The sequence below is a fragment of the Synchiropus splendidus genome, chromosome 4, assembly GCF_027744825.2.
Source record: "Synchiropus splendidus isolate RoL2022-P1 chromosome 4, RoL_Sspl_1.0, whole genome shotgun sequence".
Classification (NCBI taxonomy): Eukaryota; Metazoa; Chordata; class Actinopteri; order Syngnathiformes; family Callionymidae; genus Synchiropus; species Synchiropus splendidus.
The window spans coordinates 20,421,605-20,442,855 of NC_071337.1; the positions used below are offsets into that span (position 1 = coordinate 20,421,605).

The 21,251-nt window shown below is 43.7% G+C and overlaps 1 protein-coding gene across 3 annotated transcripts; it reads right to left on the reverse strand.

Annotated features, from left to right (window-relative positions):
- Positions 1–6: 6 nt before the first annotated feature.
- Positions 7–20,818, reverse strand: podxl (podocalyxin-like). Of its 3 annotated transcripts, XM_053862720.1 has the most exons (9): positions 20,676–20,818; positions 20,460–20,569; positions 2,916–3,512; positions 2,503–2,744; positions 2,409–2,432; positions 2,181–2,316; positions 2,055–2,098; positions 1,870–1,989; positions 7–1,793 (listed from the first exon to the last, which is right to left on the reverse strand). In XM_053862720.1, the coding sequence occupies exons 3-9, from the start codon at positions 3,388–3,390 to the stop codon at positions 1,599–1,601; spliced, it is 1,236 nt and encodes a 411-aa protein (XP_053718695.1). In that variant the 5' UTR covers positions 3,391–3,512; positions 20,460–20,569; positions 20,676–20,818; the 3' UTR covers positions 7–1,598. The 3 variants fall into 3 exon arrangements, with proteins under 3 accessions (XP_053718695.1, XP_053718694.1, XP_053718696.1); XM_053862719.1 differs by lacking the exons at positions 20,460–20,569; positions 20,676–20,818 and adding an exon at positions 11,992–12,370; XM_053862721.1 differs by lacking the exons at positions 20,460–20,569; positions 20,676–20,818 and adding an exon at positions 8,586–8,750.
- Positions 20,819–21,251: the final 433 nt, after the last annotated feature.

The following is a 21,251-nucleotide window of genomic DNA, read 5'->3' on the forward strand; positions in this document are numbered from 1 at the left end:
TGTGACTTTGATTTGAAAGTCTTTATTAGCAAAATATGGATTGACAATAAACAGTTCCAGTGTTTCAGACCCCTGTTGTCCGCACGCTCACACGAGCAGACCATAAATACACAACAAACATGGCTAACACACTTTGGTGAAGATAACAACCGTCGGATGGTTCACACGTGGATATACAGTGGATACATGAGTATATTAACTGGGAGACGGTTCAAATCCCTCCTTGTGTCTGCTGTTATTAATGTTGTCGGGGTCTTTGTCCACATCAGCATCTCCTTGATCTTTTAGTCTTACATCATTTGCAGTTCTATTGCAACATATTTTCAGTGTTTCTCTGATGGTTTCCATTATGGTTATAAGATCTTCCTTTTTTTCCTGCTATACACGTGGTTCAGATATTTTCCTTGCTGATAAAATTGTGATTTGTTTTTTTTTTAAATCAATTTTTCAAATATAATTTTTCTGTTTTTTTCCAATTGCTTCAATTTTTGAATATCACCTAGTTGATTCTCTTTTATTATATATGTACTTTTTGTTGCTGGAGAAATTGAATATATTGCTATTATTTCATTTTTCTACACTTTTTAAGTAAGAAATTCTCATAATTTTAAGAACAATTTTAATTTTACTTTGTCCTATAGTTTGTATTTATAAATTCTACTTAATTATTCTCTGAGGGTAACATTTCTGAACACGTAATTCTTCTTTTGCTCACTGCTGCAGAAGTTGTTCCAAATCTATAAATTCAGTCAGACTTTCGTTCAGCATTTTCCACCCAAGGCTACATTCTCTAAACCTGGATAAATATCATCCAGACGTCAGATGGTGGACAAAGACCCAGATTCTCCCAAAGTGTTGACAAAAACAGCCCAGACTGAAAAAAAAACAAAAACACACAATCTACGCTTCACAACTTCGTGGCATCATTTATCTACAAAAAACCCGAGTCATGACTCGAATGTCTGTCGCAGTCCACAGAGCTGAGTCGTGTCAACACGCCATCGCCTGGACTCTCAGACTTCTCCGTTTCTACGTCAGTTAATCCAGCAGATTATTCGACTCCTCCACATCTGAGCTATAACATGATCAGTGACCTCAGCTCTGAATTCAATCATCTACAGAAGTGCCGCACTTTCACCTGAGGGCGGCGCTGTTTTGATTCATTTCCAATTCCTGTGTCAGGAGAAGCTCCTCCAGATGATCCGCCCAGTGGTGTCGCCTCATCCAAACGCAACAATCTTGCAGAATCAAACATTTTTCAATTGTTTGAGGCAAAAAAAAAGTCAAATAAATTATTTTACAAACTCTAATAAAGGTGATTCAATAAAAAATATGTTTTATTAATGTCTTCTTTGATGATAACATTAGCAGTTTAAGATCAAAGTCCAGTGGTGAAAGTGAGACACTTCTGTAGTTGTCATTATTATTATCATCATTTCAAAATGACGTCATACATTTCATTCACAGGAGGATATAAAGTGTGCTAAATAAGCTCAGGTCGTCCTCAGTTCCAGTGAGACTCAACTCTCCAAAAGTCTTGGAAAAAGTAGCGGGTGGGAGGGGTGGAGCGTCGCCATGGCAGCAGGAGTGTGAGTGTCCTACAGGTGTGTGTCCTCCTCGTCGGGCAGGTCCTCCTTCAACAGGTTGTCGATGGGGACGATCCAATTGTCGTTGAACTCGCCGTTGAGCGCCAGCTTCTTCTCCTGCATCTCCGGCTGCACCTCCATCACCTCCAGCGTGGGGTTGTCATGGTAACCGTTCTCCACCACGTGCAGCTCCTCCGTCAGGTGTTGCTGTGAACGGCGGCGAGAGTTGCGTGACTCCAGAGGCGGCGCTCTCTGACGTGGCGCCACGCACACCCCGACTCACCTGCGTCTCACTGTAGGGTTTACGATGGTGCGAGGCACACACCGCCAGGATGACGATCATGATGAGCAGAGCGCCGCAGGACGCCAGGATGGCGATCAGAGTCCTGTTGTCGTTCGGCTTCTGTGAGAGCAAAAGAGGAGTCAGCACGCTCCTGGCGTTCAGAAAAGTGGCACGTGACCTCTCACCCTGGTGACGTCCTCGTAGTGCTCAGATGCCACAGATGTCTTCACTGCAACACAGTCACACAGTTTAATACATATATTGTATATATATAGTCAGTTAAAAAGTCAGACATCATGCAGGCTTGGTACCGTTCCCATTTACGGAGACGCTGTCAAACACCACTTTGTCTTGGTGGCGGCTCAACCTCAGGGTGCACGTCCCCTTCTCAAAGTTCTCCATCAGCCTCCTACAGACCTTCACCAACTCCTTCTCCTTCTCTGTCTCCTGCACACACACGGCATTCAGCATGGAAGATCAACGGCATGTGAGGAAGGGGAGCGATCAGGGTGGAAGTCTTCCTCCAGCCCAAGTCTCACCTCTTGGCCGCTGTGGAGCTCGTACTATGGAGCAGAGGAACAGAGTTAGACTTCACTCTTGCCCTGGCGATCGCTCTCCAGCTCGCTGACTTACTTTGAACGTCACAGGCTTTGCCGCTGCTGTGCTTAGGGGAGGGGTCTGAGTGTCTGCGGTGCTCTGTGGGGGACTGGAGGTCTGCGGTCCTGCAGGCCTGGTCTCGGTCCGTGTCACGGGCTTGTTGGTGGACGCAGTGCTCACAGCCGGTGTTGGCGTCACTTGACTGACTTGTGTTCTTAGAGTGGTTTTGTGTAAGGTACCGGATCCAGTCGTGGAGGCGACCAGTGCCGTTGCCGTTGCTATGACAACAAAGAGACTTGAGTCAAAAATCTATTGCGTATTCTGATTTACTCTGGCATTAAGCCTTCTATATGTAATGATGCTGGTGTCCAGCAGAGGGAAGCCTAGAGCAGACCACAGAAAACAGCATAACAGCGTGGACAGGTTTTTAAGTCATGACTTGCTCCTACCTCCCTTCTTGGCGGCCGGCGGCGTGATGGGCTCTGTAGTCGGACCTAGCTTCAGCGGATCAGTAGAGACTGTAGTCGGCTTGGTAGTTCCTGCCATCGGAGCGTAGATGGATGTTGCTGCCTTAACAGACGCTGGAGGAGGCGGCGCTACTGTGGTCTGACTGGGCGTCACCGCGACATTGATCGTGCTGGCCCTTGATGGCGGCGCAGCCGGCGTCACCCTCGGAGCGTCAGTGACGGACGTCACCACTGTCACAGGTTTTGTCGCTGAGGCAGCAGGGGTTTTGACAGAAGCGTCGATCTTTGCAGGGGTGACGGCATCAGCCTTGATAGGAGGCTTGGAAGTAGCATCAACTTTCACATCAGATCCAGCTGATGAATTCGCAGCTATGGGCATCACAGTTGTGGGTTCAGTTTTCCGAGCCGTTGTGGCTGCTGCAGCTACCAGTGTCGTCGCTGTCGTCGGTTCGTCCATGACCTTGGCCCCCGTCGTCACTGCAGTCGGGACACTGTCGCTCTTAGCTGTCGGATGGTCCTTCGTCACAGTGGCGCCTGTTGGATCGGCGTCATCTGACCAGACGTGGTGACATAAGACACCTGTCGACACAGATAGACAAGAGCATTCATTCACTTGAAAACTACAAGGCAGCATAGGGAATCAACCCCACAACCTTCAGTCCTGAGTAGTAGAAGAAATACAAAAATGGAACTCGTCTGTCCTCAAAAACTGGTGATGAAAAAGAGAGAATGAAAGCAAAATAATATCTTTTCCAACCAATAGTCGACCTTGTTGACCCCTTGAATCTTGAGTCTTATGAGACTCTAAAAGACGTTCCAGGTTCAGTTGGACCACAGTTGACCCAAAACAATCTTGCTTAGCTCTCGGCAGCAGCAGGTTTTTAACTTATTTTACCTGACACTCATTCTCCAAATACTGTCAAGACCTTGAAGACTGTGACCTCGTGACCCTGGCTGTCACTCCGGGGTCTGTTTCTTTGCAGAAGACAGAAACACTGATCCTCCTGCTATCAGAGCTCCTCTCACCTCACTCACACACACATTCCACACATCCAAACTGTGTGCAACAAAAAAGCCCTTTGTTGAGCCAACCATGTCTTCAATACATCTTCAGTTTTGATCCAACTCCTCCTCCTCAAGGTGACCTCCCATCTGACCTGTCTTTCCATCCATGCTCACAATCCCCATCCATCCATCCATCCATCCATTTATCCATCCATCCATCCATCCATCCATCCATTCATCCATCCATTCATCCATCCATCCATTCATCCATCCATCCATCCACGCATCCATCCATCCATCCATCCATCCATCCATCCATCCATCCATTCATCCATCCATCCATCCATTCATCCATCCATCCATCCATCCATCCATCCATTCATCCATCCATCCATCCATCCCAGTTGTCACATATGTATTATGTATACATTTTATTTGAAGGATGAGAAAAGAACCGACTAGAAGTCATGAGGAACACTTGAACCGAGCATGACCACTGTCTTCCCTGGACCCAGTCATGCTGGTGTCACCGTGTCCGGACCAGTGTGAGAACCGGAATGCAGCTTGTTCCCTGGATCTTCTTCCCGGGCTGGGCTCTCTTTAGTCACAGGAAACAGCTTTGTTGACCTGAACTCCAGTGTCTCAAGTGCCACGCTCTGGAGTGAATAAGTCTTATAAGAGAAGTGACATTTGATCATTTATCCAACACTGAATGCTGATGCACATACTTCCACTCTGGACACAACCATTCACGTCGCATGTTACAACGCTGAGCAGAACCGCAGTAATTCTCACGCTGGTTGTACCATTTCTGGGTCTACATTTTCTTTTGATTATTAGGCGCTATGTTTAGAGAACCACCACTTGGGGACCATGTGAGTGTGAATGTGTTTCAACAGTTAGTGTTACACTAAAAGTAGCAAAATCTGAACTAGCAAGGCAGTACACAATTCTAGAGTAGAAGGATTTACACGACTTCCAAGCATTCTTCTTCTACCTGAAGCTATTTTGAGCTTCCTCCAACACCCTTCTGCCCTGGTACCTCCATGTCTAACACGCTTTGTCCAACCTGTCAACTGTCTCTCCTCTCCACCAGTTGAAACCACAGGGCCTCCTAAATGCTGCCTCTACACTTCTCCACACAAGCTGTTCCTATGATGTATTCATTTCTGATATTGTTCTTTATTGTGTTTATGTTTCAACTACCTCAACTTCCTGCATGTTCAGCCATGCCTCAGGCACATTCACACACATCCTGCCTTTCTTCTGGTTTGCTCATCTCTCCAGTTTGTTCCTCCACTCTTCTTTAGTCCCAATAAAAAAATAAGTGCAGCATCAGCCGAACAGTTCCTCCATCGGTTTATCAATTTAACACCTAAAATGATGACACATGCATAAGCAGTAAATCAAAGTAATGGACGCTAAACAGAATCCTCAGAGTAAACTATAAGCTGAGGTCTGCAACAGGAGCCTGGTCAGCGTCCACATCATCCCTGTTCCACTCAAAAGCAGCTTTGACTCCATTAACTAACCCTGCAGGGTCTGAAAGTGTTTGCTCTCTAGAGGTCAGAAGAGGTCACAGAGTGCACAGCCTCCCCGCCTCCCTCCCTGCTGGGGGTCCCCTCTGTTGGCTTCCAGAGGGCGTCCCTGGTTCCTCTCGAGTGTGAGAACCCGGGTCCAGACCCATTAAAGCCGAGTGACAGCGGGCGGAGACCTGTTTGATTGTTCGTCCTCGAATGTCGTGTTGTTCTTGAGAGACGCCCCCAATAAACAGGCCCCACACAGACAGGAACAAGGGGATGAGTGGGCTAACTGATCGCAGGAGACGATTGCAGAAGAGTTTCTTCAATTCGATGAGCTCACGTGGGTTCACTTTAGCATAGCAACTAGTTAGCAATGCATCTTCCATCCGCTCACTCTTCTAACCTTAAATGTATCCACTGATCCATCCATTCATCGACACTTTTGTCTCCGTGTCCTTTCATCCACATATCAAAGGAGCCTCTACACAGTCTCCCACATGCATCTTAATGCTGATTTGAACGTTTCATTTGATCAACCAACGTTAACCGTTTAATCCATTCAACAAACTAGACAGCAAACTCATCCATCCATCTTTCCGTACACAAGCAATGTTTGAGTTTTCAGCTACCTGACCATTGGTTTAACATAGATAACTTCCACCCTGCCTTGGCAGTTTCAACCATCCTTTTGTCCATCATCAGTCAATTGCTTCTCTTTATTGATCCATTCATCTTGGAACTTTGGAAGCCTTTACATCTTATAAATCCCAATCCCTCCATTACTAAGAGAGTCATCCCTTCCACTGACCAACAACTTGTACAAATGTTAGATTTTCCAATCATTTTTCCACTTATCACTAGATGGTGCTATAGAATTACCGCTAAACTAAAACAGTGCCATCTATTTGACTCTTTCCCATCACTTCTTTTCTCGAGTCAGCTGCACTCCCTGCCTAAGTCCCCCATCAGAATAAGGACGAGGATGGGGCACCGCTACAGTTTGCCCCGGTGCTGATGTCCAGACTCTCCTTCTCCCTCACATGCACCGTGAGCCAACTGAGAGATTAAACAAACAAGAGCTGCCTTCAGTCGGCGGTGCCAGTGGGACCAGCATCCCCTTAAGTTGGTGACAGCTCAAACAAAAGACCCTCCGTTTCCTCGTGTGGCCAAGCGACAGAGGGTCTTCCCCTTTATTGCAACGCTCTGATACAGAGTTCCAGCAGCTTCAAACTCCCTGAGCCAATTTTGGGGGGACGACCTGGGTTAGGGGAGGTGAGAAGAGCGGGGCGGGGCCTTCACTTAACTATGTGGAGGGTGGTGAATGTAAAAAACCCACAGGGATAAAGGGTGGACAAGTGAGAAGGAGGAGCACAGGCGAGAGGAACGACGGTCCGGGACATCGTAAATCTAACAGGCCAATGTAAATGGCTGACCACACACACACACTGGCTCGGATTCACTCACACACCCCACACAAACACACTCCCGTCCTTGGAAACCAGACTGGTATGTGTGTTTACACCAGCTGAAGAGGAGGATCCTGATAAAAGTTCAATGTTGGACTGCACCAACACTCACACACACGCTGAGGTCAATGAAGCAACACGGCAGACGTCAGACACTCCTGCGCTAATGGGATGGAAACATCACCATCATGATAACCAGCTGCGGAATATACCTGAACAACAGCAATAAAACGTTATTCATCATAATAGATAGAAATATTAGATTTAAACAATTTCATTTTAGATATTCAACTATTTAAAAAACATTTTTAAATTTTTTTTAAAAAGATCACAATTCAGAACATGTAACAGAATATTTTGAGCATCAATTGCACGAAAAAAACAAGGACATTTAAATAAAACCTCTTATGGACGTGCTACATTCCCCAATTGATTAGATTTTCTCTGCCGATTATTTTTGTGGCAGCATAAAGCATCATCATTTTCATTCAGTTCTGCGGGTGAAATGAAGGACTCTCTTTTGAATGGATCCCAGATCGGCTTGTTTTGGCTCATTTGTTCATTAATTTGGGAACTATGCGCACGTCGTCGCCTCCTCCACTGCCACAACAAGAGCTGCTCTGTTTTCCTAGTATGTGATGAAGCTGGTGAAGGAAAAAAGCTGAGGCTGTCAGAAGGAGGAAAAACAGAGCGGGGAGGTGATGTGATGTGAGGAATGAGGAGGTGCTGGTTCTGGAGCTCAGGTCCATGACAGTACCAGCCACAGAGCTGATTTACGGACACCTGCAAGTGCGGCGTGGCATGTGGGAGTGCGAGGTGAGGGCTAAATCTAAATCAACAAGAGTGGACAGTGATGAAGCGCTGAGCTTAGGCTGCCAGAGCTGCTTGCAATACGCAAGTCCACAGGCCAGATCCAGACCCATAGAGACCAATACTTTGCTAATAACACACTTGTAGCAAAGCAATGTGGATAAACAGTGTAACTATACTTCACTGCCACTTCAGTGATGTACTTATGTACATCCCTTTTATAGCCAGACAATGTTCACGATTTGTGGAGCCATTTTCATAACCGTTTCAGGAAGGGTCAGCGCAATGCCTCAAACTGACTCCCGTCCCATCAATTTTTGGCATGAAGCGATGATAAAACTAATATGACGTTGAGAAATAATCATTGTGCAAGTTCCCTTTAATAATCCAGCGTACTTCTTTCACAAGACCAATGTGATTCTGGCCTGCTTGGGTGTTTACAGGTAGGAAAACATATCCTGGCAAAACAACTTTACTTTTGATGTTGGGGGTCATTCAAGCTAACAGCCACTCATTTAGCTAAACAGCTGCTCATTTCATCATCCATCACGTATGGATGATACTTTGCATTGTTATTATAGAGCAGGAACAAGTCAAAAACTAAACGCTTCCAGAAGATCAAACACTTAGTTGATGGAGTTTCACATGTAACCCAGCAGGGTTGTATTTATCCTACTGACTCTTCCTGCATATCCGCGTATATCTAGCGGCTATGCTGAAGTATTGAATTAGAAAAGAAAAAAAAAAAACGGCTACAGTTAGCTTAGCTTCGAGCTATGTTACGGTCATGTCATTTGTGCAGTAGCAGGCCAACTACATAAAAATGAAAAGCATTGTTTAACACCAACCTCAACATGTTTCCTCCCCAGCAGAGGTGGTGGCTCAAAGCCATCTCCTGCCGCCACACCCTCCTTGGGAACCGGGATGTTGATAAAGTCCCCTCCAACATCTATTGTTCTCACTTCTCTCTCATGCTAGCTGAACAGCGGTGCAAAGCCAGACAGCCTTGCCAAGCAGGCAGTGACCCTCCGCCCTCATACTCTGACCAGTGGCGTCCGGACAGACCAGGGACGACGAGTGACCGCTATCTTGTAGGAAGCGAGGAGTCAGGAACCCAGGAAACCCTGGATCTGAGATGAGGAAGTCTTGGAGACAACTGATAAATCATGACACAACCTCTTCCTGTTTCCAGGCCTTCGATGTGTTTTGGAATTATTTATAGTGTTGGGTAAAATTCAGGACATGGGGCAACCTCAGAGTTTAGCCAGGCGGACAGGGAAAAACATCCTTACCACAGAGCCAAGTTATGAAATACAGCAAAAGAAATGATCTTGCTAACACCTGCTAAACACATTGCCTTCAATTCCTTTACACAGATCGACTCACTACTCTGTACCACAAATTACAGTGATATTGTATTACGATATTGTAGTGATACTATTTACACAACACACAAGATCATGCTATTATTGTCGACGGCTAGTTTAGCAATGTAGCCCCATGAGCCAGGTCCGACAGGTGCCTCGCTTCTTGACATCTTCCAAAGATCACAACACACATTTAAAAATTCCAAACAAGTGAACAAATTTCAACCACACCGTCGCCTTCAGGAAGTTGAACAAACTCTTTGCTTTTGCTTTCCACCTTTGAAAAGTGCGAGCCAGCGCAGATGATGAAGCTTATTAATTGAACATCTCACTGGTTACACAACCACAAGATACCATTAGCTTGCAAAGTTGTGTAGTATTTCAACCCCCACACATTGTTACATTTCACCAAATATAACTGAATACACAAAGAGTTCACCACTAAGCCAGTGCCTGCAAGAAACACTGGCTATTTAATGTGCTGGATCAGCAGAAATAAATAGAGAGCAAATGTGACAATCTTGGGAAGAAAGGAGTTTTCACTGAAGCAGCACAACAAGGCTTTCGTCTCCATAGAGACTTTGTCAAACACTTTTTGACTAAATAAGCAGCTTAAATGTACGTGCGCGAACTCTCCAACCAGTCCGACTCACTTTTCCACCACAAGAAATTCTTGAAAAAAGCGAGACGTTGCACGTGTCGAAGGTTTCATGTGATAACAGCCGTCCGGACACACGCACAGATGCACTTTTGCACCCTCAACAGGCGCTATTTTTAGGTGAGCACAGCGATGGAAGTGTGTCACACTTTTAATGGTTCCCACGGCAATGGTAAATAATCCTCCCGTGAGAGGTGTCTCAGCGTCGCAGGCCAGGGAGCGACAGGTGTGTAATTAAAGGAAAACACTTCATTATTCTGTCTGCTGACTGAGCGAGGGGCTTCAGGGGGAGGAGGAGAGGGAGGGCGGGGGCAGGTGGTTCAGTTGTACTCTGCTACTGGACATGAATATACACTGATTAATCACCAGAGGGACAAAAGTGGAAGAAATGTGGGCTTCCAGAGTGAAAAGACGGGGAGAAAAGGGGCTGTTAAAGAAAGAAGTGTGAGGAATTAAACAGCGAAATGAAGAAAAACAGACTTGGGGTTTGTGTTTTTACAAGTACAGCTCTTCTTTTTCAGGGAATTTATCGTCTTTTAAAACCCATAATGCTCCTCTTCATCCTACAGTTAAATTACTACTCTTTTCCCAGGAGCTTCATATTTGTTCAAGAGACAAGTTTTAAACTTGCAAATGCAAACCCCAGTGAAATACTGCAGGGAAGCATTGTGACTCCACAACTACATGAAATGAGACGCACCACATTATTAATGTTACACAGTCAAAGCCATGTGACAGCTTGTCTCCATATTAACTGGGGAAATACGCGTTTGACTGATGAATTTTTAAGATCATTATTTGTCAAACGGAACACAAACCTAAGTGCCTCAGCCACACCCCTGGTCATCTTTAAAGTCATGCACCTCATGCAACCTCTTGGCCACTGTGATGGTTGAACATTGCTGAATTACTATTACATGTATTCAAACAAATTGAAGATTGTGAGGTTGTCAGTGGGAGTGAGTGGATCAGTAGAAGAGCTCATGTGGAGGAGATTGGAGTTTGAGAGGAAAAAGATGCAGAATGTTGGAGATGGGACGACTAAGGGAAATGGCAAAGAATGACAAGCAATGAGGTTCATGGATGTGGTCCATGAGGACACAAAGAAGATAGAATGATCAGGATGGGTTGAGGGGGTCTCCATTCCATAGCAGGCCACACACACAAGCACACACATGTTAAACAAGCCCAAGTGCACATGCACACATACACACATACTTGCCATGTTTTTATGTTTTTTTTATGTTTTGTGGGGACATTGACTGTCGTGCTTTCCCTCCAACCCTAAACCGAACCATCTAAAACAAATGGCTAACCTTAAGAAGGACCTACACCAAACTTAAATTCAATAATAATGAGCCAGGTATTTTAATGTTTTAATCCTCAAATAGAGGCTTAGACTTGTGGGGACCGGAAAAAGGTCCCCACAAGTAGCAAAAGGTCCCCACCAGGAGGTGCGTTTCCAAGAATTGGTCCCCACAGGTATAGCTATGTAAGTACGCAATTACATGCACATTCAGAAAGACACATTTATATTTCATCATCTTATGTACTGGTCTGCTCCAAAACGTGGAGCCATGATGCAACCCAAGAAAACCCAGGTGAGCGGACGACAACTTCCTGACTCATAAGACAGAGATGAAGGGTTTGGACGCTGTGACGCATTCATAAATTCACGTTCCATTGTCAGTGCTGCTTTCGTACCACAGAACAGGAAAATCCTCGACGCTCACTGAACTGCTCAAAAACAAAAAATGTGTTTCCTTAATATTGACATTCACATGCAGGAATATTTTTTATAAATCTTGGTAAGAGGCAGTAAGAAACTGTCAAACTGTCCCAAAAATCAACAAGAAAGTTTTCTACATGTAGATTTACTAAATATTTTTTAACCAAACAAAATGATTTATCATATTAATATAGTAATTGTTAGAAGACTCAATATTCATAAACGTGAACTAGAACCACAATACCTCATTTAAAGGACTTGGACTTGGCATTTTATCCAATTCACTTTTGATTATCACCCGCTCCCCTCTGTGTGAATCTGAAACAGTTGAGTTCAGTCACAGTCAGTGAAAGTCTCCTGTGTAAACATATCTGTAAGCACCTGTTGCTGCATCTCTGTTGTTCTGTTTCCCACACAGGGACAAGCTGCAAATCCATGCTGTTTCCCAGATGGATGAAAACGTGTAAAAAGAAAAGACGCCTCCTGTTCAGGAAACTTACTGAGTGAAAGGAGCAGCCATGTGATCCTGATTGTCGCTCTCATCCTGTCGTCTTCCAGATGTATCGGTCATTCACTTTGCCACTTTAGTGATGTCGGGATGGATGAAGTTCTGCGTCCTGTCACGGCGTCGCCTCAAATCTGTCTCTAGAGAAAATGATCTGGCCGATCTTTTGTACCTTTTTTCCCTTAAACTGAAAGCCAAGAATGCTTTTGTTTGTGCCTGCTGCTGCTGCTTCTTTCTCTAGGGGCAGAGTTGGAGGATTTGGGGGAAGAGTTTTTCTGGTCTCCTTGGCTGCAGTTGTGGCCCCCCTCTTGCTCCCTCTCTCCCTCCTTGGCTGGTATTGTGCTCTCTAGTCCAGCAAAGTGTTTGCTGTTAGCAGCCAGTGGAGCTCTCACTGCCCATCCCTCCCCAAAAACTGTCCCAGCCTCCCTTATCATGAGAACGCAGCCAGGTCCAATCCCAGAGCTGGGACTCGTGGCTGCCGGGACATTTTGAATAACAAAGGAAGCGGTGAGACAATGTGTTCCCCCGGTTTTTGATCCACTCCAAAAATGGACTCAAGGACGGCGGGTGAGGTCAGTGTCTTTGATGGTGGAAAGACTGCTGAGAGTCTCCATCGTCAGCATCACGAACATCTGTCACTCTCTCAGGAAGGACCCCTCACAGAGCCCAAGACCCATCTGAGCTACTATGATTCTAGTTACAAGACTGCAAGAATGAATTTAAAACATCACACCAATATTGAAACTGTTCACAAAATTGAGGCCCAAGACTGTCAAAGCAACGGAATGTTTCATCCAACAAATCCTGTTACTGTAGCTTATTCACACACAGGACATACAAGGACAGTATCAATGGATTTTGTTTGCAGGAGAGATGGATGTTTCAGGACGTGTTCACTGATGTGTCAGCATGTTTTAGGCGTGCCATTCTTAGATCGTGCCATGCACATGACTGCCAAACAGCAATGCATGATTATTCTCCTCTTATGTCATATGTAATGATGAAACTTTTTTTTTTCTGTCCCGTTTTTTATCAAAGATTTTTGTAAATTGTATTTGATAATATTTTGCAGGAATGATAATCTATGGCACAGAAAATGATCGTGTCTTTTTTTCCTATTTTTACATGTCCATAGAAATATTCTCATACATTTTTAGCCCTTTTTCATTTTTGAAATAAATTTTCTGATTCCAATCATACACATTTATCCCGGAACAACAAAAGCATTTTGCACTTACGAGTATAAACTTGTAATATTACGACATTAATGTTGTAGTAGCAGTACGTGAGAAAAGTTGTAATAATATGAGCTTAAACTCATAGTATTACTACTTTAATCACATTTTTTTTCATGTGTGACCCTAATCCTCTGTTGTATGTTCCATTAACATTTCATGTGTTTATAATTTCTTCCATTTTCAAATGACATCTTTCTTGAAATATTATTTTTTATGATATACAATTATGCTTCTTTTGTTTCGTCAGCAACAGCAATACAAGTGAGAACTGCTCACACCATCCAAAACATTTCAGTACACCAACACGCAATGTGCTAAAAACCACAAGAAGAGAAGAATTAAGTTTTCACACCGGAAATGATTCACCAAAGATGAGCTGATCTTGTCGACATTCTGTAGCTAGACCATTATTTCTTTGAATGGAGCAATCTTGGGTCTGAATTCAGGCCATGGATCTATTTTTAAGGCTGTGTTTGTAATATTTCACCTGCGCTGGAGCCACCTCCCAGACAGAAATGCTAGGAACGTTTCAGTTGGGAGGCAGAATCCAGAGCCACCTCACCTCGCTCACCTCTCCGTGATGAGACGCAGGTTCTACTTGGAGCGACCCAATCCATGGAACTAAATCAACTTGTACAGCACCATAGATTGAAAGTTGAAAGCCTATGTGCTTAGCTTGCTTCACCTTGACAGAACGTACTGTTGGGATTTCAAAAGACTCAGGATTTCATTTAGTTTGGATGGCGCAGCAAGCAAAACAGATACAAGGCGAGCTTCAGTAGCCCACCTGACTTAACAGCAGGCTCAATGAAAGGTGTTCATTCGACTGCTGGAGTGGTTGCACCCTGCCGCGGCACAATTATTCACACACTCCCATGGACCATTTAGAGTCACCTCTGTGTGTTTTTGTGTGGACTGCGAGAGGAAACCAGAGTCCCTAGAGAAAACCTATGCAAGCAAAAGGAGAACATACTAACTGTACAAACTCCGCACAGGCTCACTCCAACCTATGAGTCGCCTCAAGTTGTAGTCGAGCCAATGAAATGCTGCCAGGCTGCAGCACAAACCTCTCCACCACCGTGCTGCCTTCAACCAAAAGTAAGTTCTAAACATGATAAAAAGATAAGAGATGCATCCAGATATGAAATCCGCTGAGATGAGAGTAGTACTGTCCAATTACGAGTATGGTACCGTACAAGAATCTCAGGGTGGCAAAACTTAATTTCTCCATCCTTCCTGAACCCTTGGAACTTGTGTTTATCAAAAGTGATCATTTTTCCGAGGGTTGAAGTGGAACGAGCGATAAATCTGCGATGAACTTTAGGAAAAATGCACAAAAGCTCGGGGAGGGTTTGGAGCTTATCTCCCAGAGATTGGTACCATCTCAAGAGCTCCGTGAGTGGGACGGGACGAGATGTGGAGGAGTGGCGGTCTTGGAAGTTCAGAGGGGGTGTTGGAGTGGACTCAAAAGGTGCTGGTGGGGAGTTTGAAGGGTACGTAGAAGAATGCACCCTCACATTCCACGCATGCCCGCGTCATTGTGGCAGGGTAATGAGGCAGGGGAGGGGGCGAGTGCTGCCCTCCACCCAGCTAGAGGACGAAAACTACCGGAGTCCAGGTCCACATGGAGCGGCTGAGCTCACGATGGAGGAATTCCCCACTCCGGACATGAGAGGAGTTTTCTAGCAACACGCACGTCCACGCTGCAGTGGGTGTCACTCAAGTACGAGACACACAGCAGCTGGCAACTGATCAAACATTGGCAAAAAGGTTCAAAGCAGCCCCTGTTTGAGCTCTTCTAGCCTTCAAATGAGTCAGCAGGAGGTCCATCGTGAGATCAACCGCTCTTGACTCACAAATAAAAAGTGCAGAAACTAAAATAAATAGAAAGTCGAGGGCGTCGTTTTCTGCACTGGATGTACTCAGTCAGTAGTCTAGCATAGCAAGAACGTCATTGATAAAGTTTGAACCAGACCTCACACTGAGCAGTTGGGATCCAGAACTTTTTTAAAAAGCTATTTTTTAAATCTAAGGTAATAATGAAATTGGTTTTTTTTTCATCATAGATTTTAGCAAATTGTATTTTATAATTTTTGCAGTATGGGTGATGACCTATGTATTTATTTCCCTATTTTTACACCATAGAAATATACTCATATATTTTTTTAAATTTAAAATCAATTTGCTGATTCCGATCATACACATTCATCCCAATACAAAAAATGCATTTTGCACTTTCCATGTAATATGCCATTAACAATTCATGTGTTTATAATTTCGTCCACTTTCAAATGACGTCTTTCTTGAAATATTTTTTTTCAATTTTCTTCAATTATTTTTTATTATATACAATTTCGCTTCTTTTGTTTCGTCAAGTAGTGTAAAAAAAAGTGTCTTACTGGTTCATTCTCCATAAATATTTTTTCCTCTGATATAAGTTAAACATTATGTTTATGTTTTGCTATTTCTCATGGCACAATTAAAAATACGCTATACCAGGTTTTGTATTATACATCAAGACAATAAGCACTTTAAACAGAAACCTTTAGAGCTTCTGATCGGGCAAGAGACTTGTGAATCACAATGATAGAATGCATATTGTAAATTAATATTTAGAATTTGTGACTGAATAGAACTCTGAGGAGTAGAAAACCTCACAGTAAATGTTTAAGTTGAGTCAAGAACACCCCAGGAATGTCGCGCATCTGTCTTCCATCACAGAAAATGAAGACGGCCAAACCAAATAAGGCCTTCGAAAAATATTTGCCTCAAACCAGATCATAAAAAAAAAATGCGATCAAATGAATTAGCTGTCTGAATCAATCTATCTAGGCCAAGAGTTGACTTTCCTGAAAACCCCACCGAGAGCTAAAGCTGACTTAAAAGAAAGCACATCCTTCCTGCGTGGTTGACATGCAGACTTCATCACGACAGTGTGCCACATACTTCCACAGCTTCTTCCTTCCATCTGTCGCCTTTTCTTTTTTGACTGGCACCGCCGGTGTGCTGATTCTAAAATTCACCATCACGCAAGAGAACCGGCAACACTCTGTCTGTGAGTTGCGGATGAGTGCATGTTATCGGACCGCAGCCAGGTCTTCACCAAGTCACTGACTCTCACACTCTGGTGACATGGACTCAAGTGGCATGAACACAAGCACGACAAAGCTCTACTGATACACGGAGGCGCACTTTGTCAAGAGGTTAGAACTAAATAGCTTAGGGATTCACAGTCGTGTTCTTGTCCCAAATATCTTCATGCACCAACCTACACAAATGTGAGTTCTTCTCCAGTTTGCTGTTTAGCTTGGCACTGTGATTTGGAAAACTTTTAAACATCAGCACTTCTGCAAATTCCAGGATTCCCCTTCCTCCAGCTTCCTCGGTTCGGACAAATGGATCGCCAAAACACTCAGAGACACTGGAGATATCACACTTGAAATGCAACTGTCACCTCAGAATATAACCAAGCAAGTGAGGTGATTCATTTCTGAACATGCGACAAAACCCGCTGCGCCAACATATCTCTGCATGAATGGTTGATGAACAGACTCAGATGAAGGCACAAATGGCGCACAAGACATTCACAGCAGTTGCAGAATACATGAAACCTAATCTGAAACCTCTGAGTTGCCATTTTTTCCACATCAAAAAGACTTTGACATTTCCAAGTTGAATGGTGCCTCATTTGCCCTGGAAGTCAGAGAGGAAGAGATTGTCCAAGGGCTTTACCAGTGTGTGACACATGTCATGGATCCAAAGGCAGGAATCCTCTCTGAATCTAAAATATGAATCTACGGGCGTGTCATTAAAAGGAAATTCCATTCCAGCCCACGAACACGAGCATTACATCATTAACAATTCACCTATTCTGATGCAGGCAGACAACAGACGGCAAACATCTACTGTTGACTGCAGGATGTCGAAGTGTGTGTGTGTGAGTTAGGTTTGCTGTTCAACCCGCTGGTGTGGGAGATGTATGACATGAGTGCAGTGATACGGAGCAGAACCCTCTACACCTTCTTATCAGCTGCCGGTACCAAGCGGAGCCACATCTGGAGCTGTAAGTGCCCTTTTCTGGCAGAGAAGCAAAACCGGAGCAATGCCGTGGGCGATCTAGGGGAATGGGTTCCACATCTGGGTGTTCCGATCCAAGTCGTTGCTCCAGCACTTTGATATGCAGGAGATGTGTCTTTCGTTCCCTTTCACAGAGAGAACGGGGGGTCAGAGGTCACAAGGAGGTGATGTAAGATAACCCCAAGGAAGGAGTGGAAGGATGGGGTGTTGAGGGAGGGAGGGGGGACATTCCCCAGATACAGGGAGAGGAAGCTATCGGACCAAGAAGCCTCAGAGGAATCTGTGACCAGCTGATACTTGTATCTGACACAGATAGGACACACACACGTTTCTCTTAAAGTGAAACGTTAAAAGGTTTAACAGCAGAATCATCAAAAGAGAGAACAAGGTTGAAAAACAAAGGTTTCAGTCTCATAGAGAAAGTCAACATAGGGGATAGCATAAAAGGAAATAAAAGTAATTCATTATTTGGTAAGAAAGAGTAGATAAAATAATCTGATGAATTGAAAAGTCATTAGTAAACAAAAATGGGGAAAAGAGTTAACAATAAACAATATAAGAAACTTGAAAATTTTAAAAATATATGTAAATACTAACCTCCTAGGATAAAAAATATATAATATTAACAAAACTAAACACATTTAAAACACACCAGAGAAAATTACAAATAATAAAAAGTTTATAGCAAGTAATTTATTAAGTGGCAAAAATATAAAATTGTTATGATAATAAATAAAGTTTAAAAACTGGTCATCAAAAACATTCAAGAAAGAAAAAATGTCAATATTTATTATAACTATTACGATAACTATTACCATTATTATTATAGGTTTTCCTCTCCATGAAAACAGGTGTTATTTATGACCCGTCGTATCACAAAGTTCAAATCTGACAGTATTGCAGACACGGACAGCATATGATTGTGAACTAACAATGGTGCTGGGTGGAGCAGGGAGCAACACTTGAGAGGGTGATACTTCAATGTCACATGTTACGCAAGTGCAGCGCGGTGCTGCACACATGCATGTGTAAAGCAGGTCACCAGACTGAATGTGGCAGACGTAAGGACTCGGACCTTACATGAGATGAAATGACTGAATAAGGAAACGAGAGTGACTGAAGTCAAGTTTGATTTGTTCAATTGAATAAAATAATAAAACACCAGTCAGTCATTGTATGCGTTGTGTCCTAAATGCTGTCTGACTTGTGTATGACTTGTCATCTGGTGGAATGATGTAGCAACACAAACTATTGGCAGTGTCACACGTCAATGACTTTTTTTTTAACTTTCATGAATATAAAACACTGACTATACAGAGGGCAGTTAAGTAGGTTATATGAAATAAACACACGATAAAAGGGAGACAAGAGGAAGACACTAGCAAGGGGAGTGGAGGAAAATGTCACCTGGAGAAATGGACATAGGTGGATGAGGGAGGAGACGGTTTAGACACAGCGGAACTGTTGGATGGAGAATGAGAAGAGGAAGACAACAATGAGGTACACGGCTGTGGTAACTGAGGAGCGGTGTGACTAGGGAGGATGGTCAAGATAGGATTATGTGGGGGCGGCTGACGTGCTGATCCGGAAAAGACACACACATCATGCCATCCCTGAGCAGCACTGGCTACTGAAGGTTATATCAACATGCAGCCTGAGATCGCAGTAAATATGATAACTTCAAATGTTTTGCCACCTACTGAGAAGATACCGAGTCAGTCAAGGGAAGACACGTTCAAACACATCAGAAGTCAAGTCATAACTGTTGTTAATGTAGTGGCAATTCTGTGTCTAAGACAAATGAAAGCAGTCACCCAAAATAAATTGTAAATAAGGCGATGTGTAAGTTTTAACCTGAGGAACATCATGCTCAGTAAATGATGTCAACGTAAACTTGGACTTGAGCACTCATCCTGCTGCTGTTCCTAATATAGAACCCAAGTGAACAAAGGGATGCGAGGAGGGGAGGATGACCACATGGGACATGGCTAGATCCACAGAAAAGGAGGAAAGGGAAAAGGGAGGGGTGGTCGTTGGAATCAGCTACTTGGACTGGAGATGGACGTTGGAGCAGTTTAATGTATTTGCCTGCCCATCAGAAGTTTGTGTGTATTCATAGTGTGGGCGCAGCGCAGGAAGTGTCCAGCAGGGGCTTCCTGGAAGTGAAAAGAGTCTTGGGCGAAGTGCGCAGTTCTATAGGAGGAAATGAGCCAGGTGGGCGTGGACCAAAGGGGGGCCCCTGAATGAAGTTGGGTGTGGGGGGGCTTGGGTGTGTTAGTCTTCAGAAAATATGACATTTACATTCGGCGAACAAGAGTGATGTCACACCTGTACAATGTGAGATCGGGAATAACGGAAGTAGACAAAAATCACATTCCTGCCAGTCTACAGTTTATGACTTCAACCATTGTCAGTCAGAAAAACTCCAGACTTTTCTGAGACACTCAACTCACATATTCGACATACATTCCACTTCCTTACAGCTGCCTTTCTTTGCGATGGTTCGCTTGCCTCAACCTTCAGCTCCAATTCACGGTAGCATTGTTTCAACAACTGTATGCAAAACCACAATATTTATTTATGTATGATCTTTCATCAAGATTGACAATGAAGCTAAATCATCTTGAGCACTTTCTAAAGATTTGTAACGGGGTTATGGGCTGATGAAATAAAACTCAGCCTCCAGCCTCGGTGGATCAGATCCCCCGATTTGAGTTTAAATAAGTAAGACAGCATCCCGAACAAGTGAAGGACCCGACACACACACTCCCCGAATCGCTGTACTGTGCTGTGTTTTTGGTGCGACCGTCCCACAAAATCACACTTGCCGGCAGCTGAGCACAGAGAAAGTTGTTGATTAACCGCGGATCGAAACTGGTCCAGGATAAATCCACCCAGCTGGCAGCTGAGTAAATACACCAATGCTACACTTCGGCCTCTTTCATTGTACTTGGCCTAGAGAACCAAGCACAAGAACCTCAGCCTCAACAAGACAATGAAGACACAGCAGGTGACGAAGCAAAACTAACATGAATACCACGACAACTTTGATAACAATTCATAAATGAATGTAAACGTTAAAACAGCTAGACAGAAAAGGTGTGTGTAATTTAGTGAAAAGCATAGAAGCAAATGTAACTGAACAAACCTGGACATGACTATGGCCAGACTCACAGGCAGGTGCTCACCAGTTTGGATCAAGCCTCCCACTGTGGTGAGGGGAACTTGCCTCCTCTCTCCTCACATGCAGTGGGCCTCCTGTATGTTTACAAGCATACATGGATATTTTAAATAAAAACTGAAGTAAATTCAACACACGCATGATAAATGAGTTTACAATTGTTTCTTTTTCTTGGTCACTCACATTTATGGAGACGGCATGACTTTTCAATGTCATTGTGCTATAAAAAAAAACGTTCTTGTGAAGTAATTCTACGGTGTAATGTCAGCTAAAAGTCGATAAAAGTACTAAACTATACTTCAGTTTTCTTTAGCCGTTGAGTGTTGAAGAGGAAGTAATTCTTCTCGCATCCGGTCACTTCAAAATAAAAGCCCGGCAATCTCAAACGTAGAATTCCGAAAAAGCGTTGGTTGTTCTCGAATTGCCCTTAAATTGAACTATAGATACATTTCAAATGTATTTAAAAATGAAGCGTTAACAGTAGGGGTTCTGATTATTTGTATAGCAATCACAGAATATTAACTGGCTCCCAAATGAACTCTTCCTCTCCTATTTGCACGCAAGCAGAACATTACCCATAAAAAACATTACTACTGACAGCAAACTGCTGACAAAACAACCACCACTAGCAACTCTCTCACTCACTTATTCTCCTCTGGAGTCACCTGACTGTCTAAAGCAAGTCTTAACAAGTCAGGAATATTATTTCATATTTGTCAATCATTATTGAGCCCGTCTACAGCAAGTTAAATTTAGTTG

Bases quoted from the DNA above. Each gene is read 5' to 3' on its own strand.
- podxl (XM_053862719.1), bottom strand. From the start codon at position 12,034: ATGAGAGCGACAATCAGGATCACATGGCTGCTCCTTTCACTCA. The intron at 2,317-2,408 runs GTGAGACTTGGG...GTGTGTGTGCAG, and splicing joins AGCTCCACAGCGGCCAAGAG to GAGACAGAGAAGGAGAAGGA. The intron at 1,794-1,869 runs GTGAGTCGGGGT...CGCCGTTCACAG, and splicing joins AACCCTACAGTGAGACGCAG to CAACACCTGACGGAGGAGCT.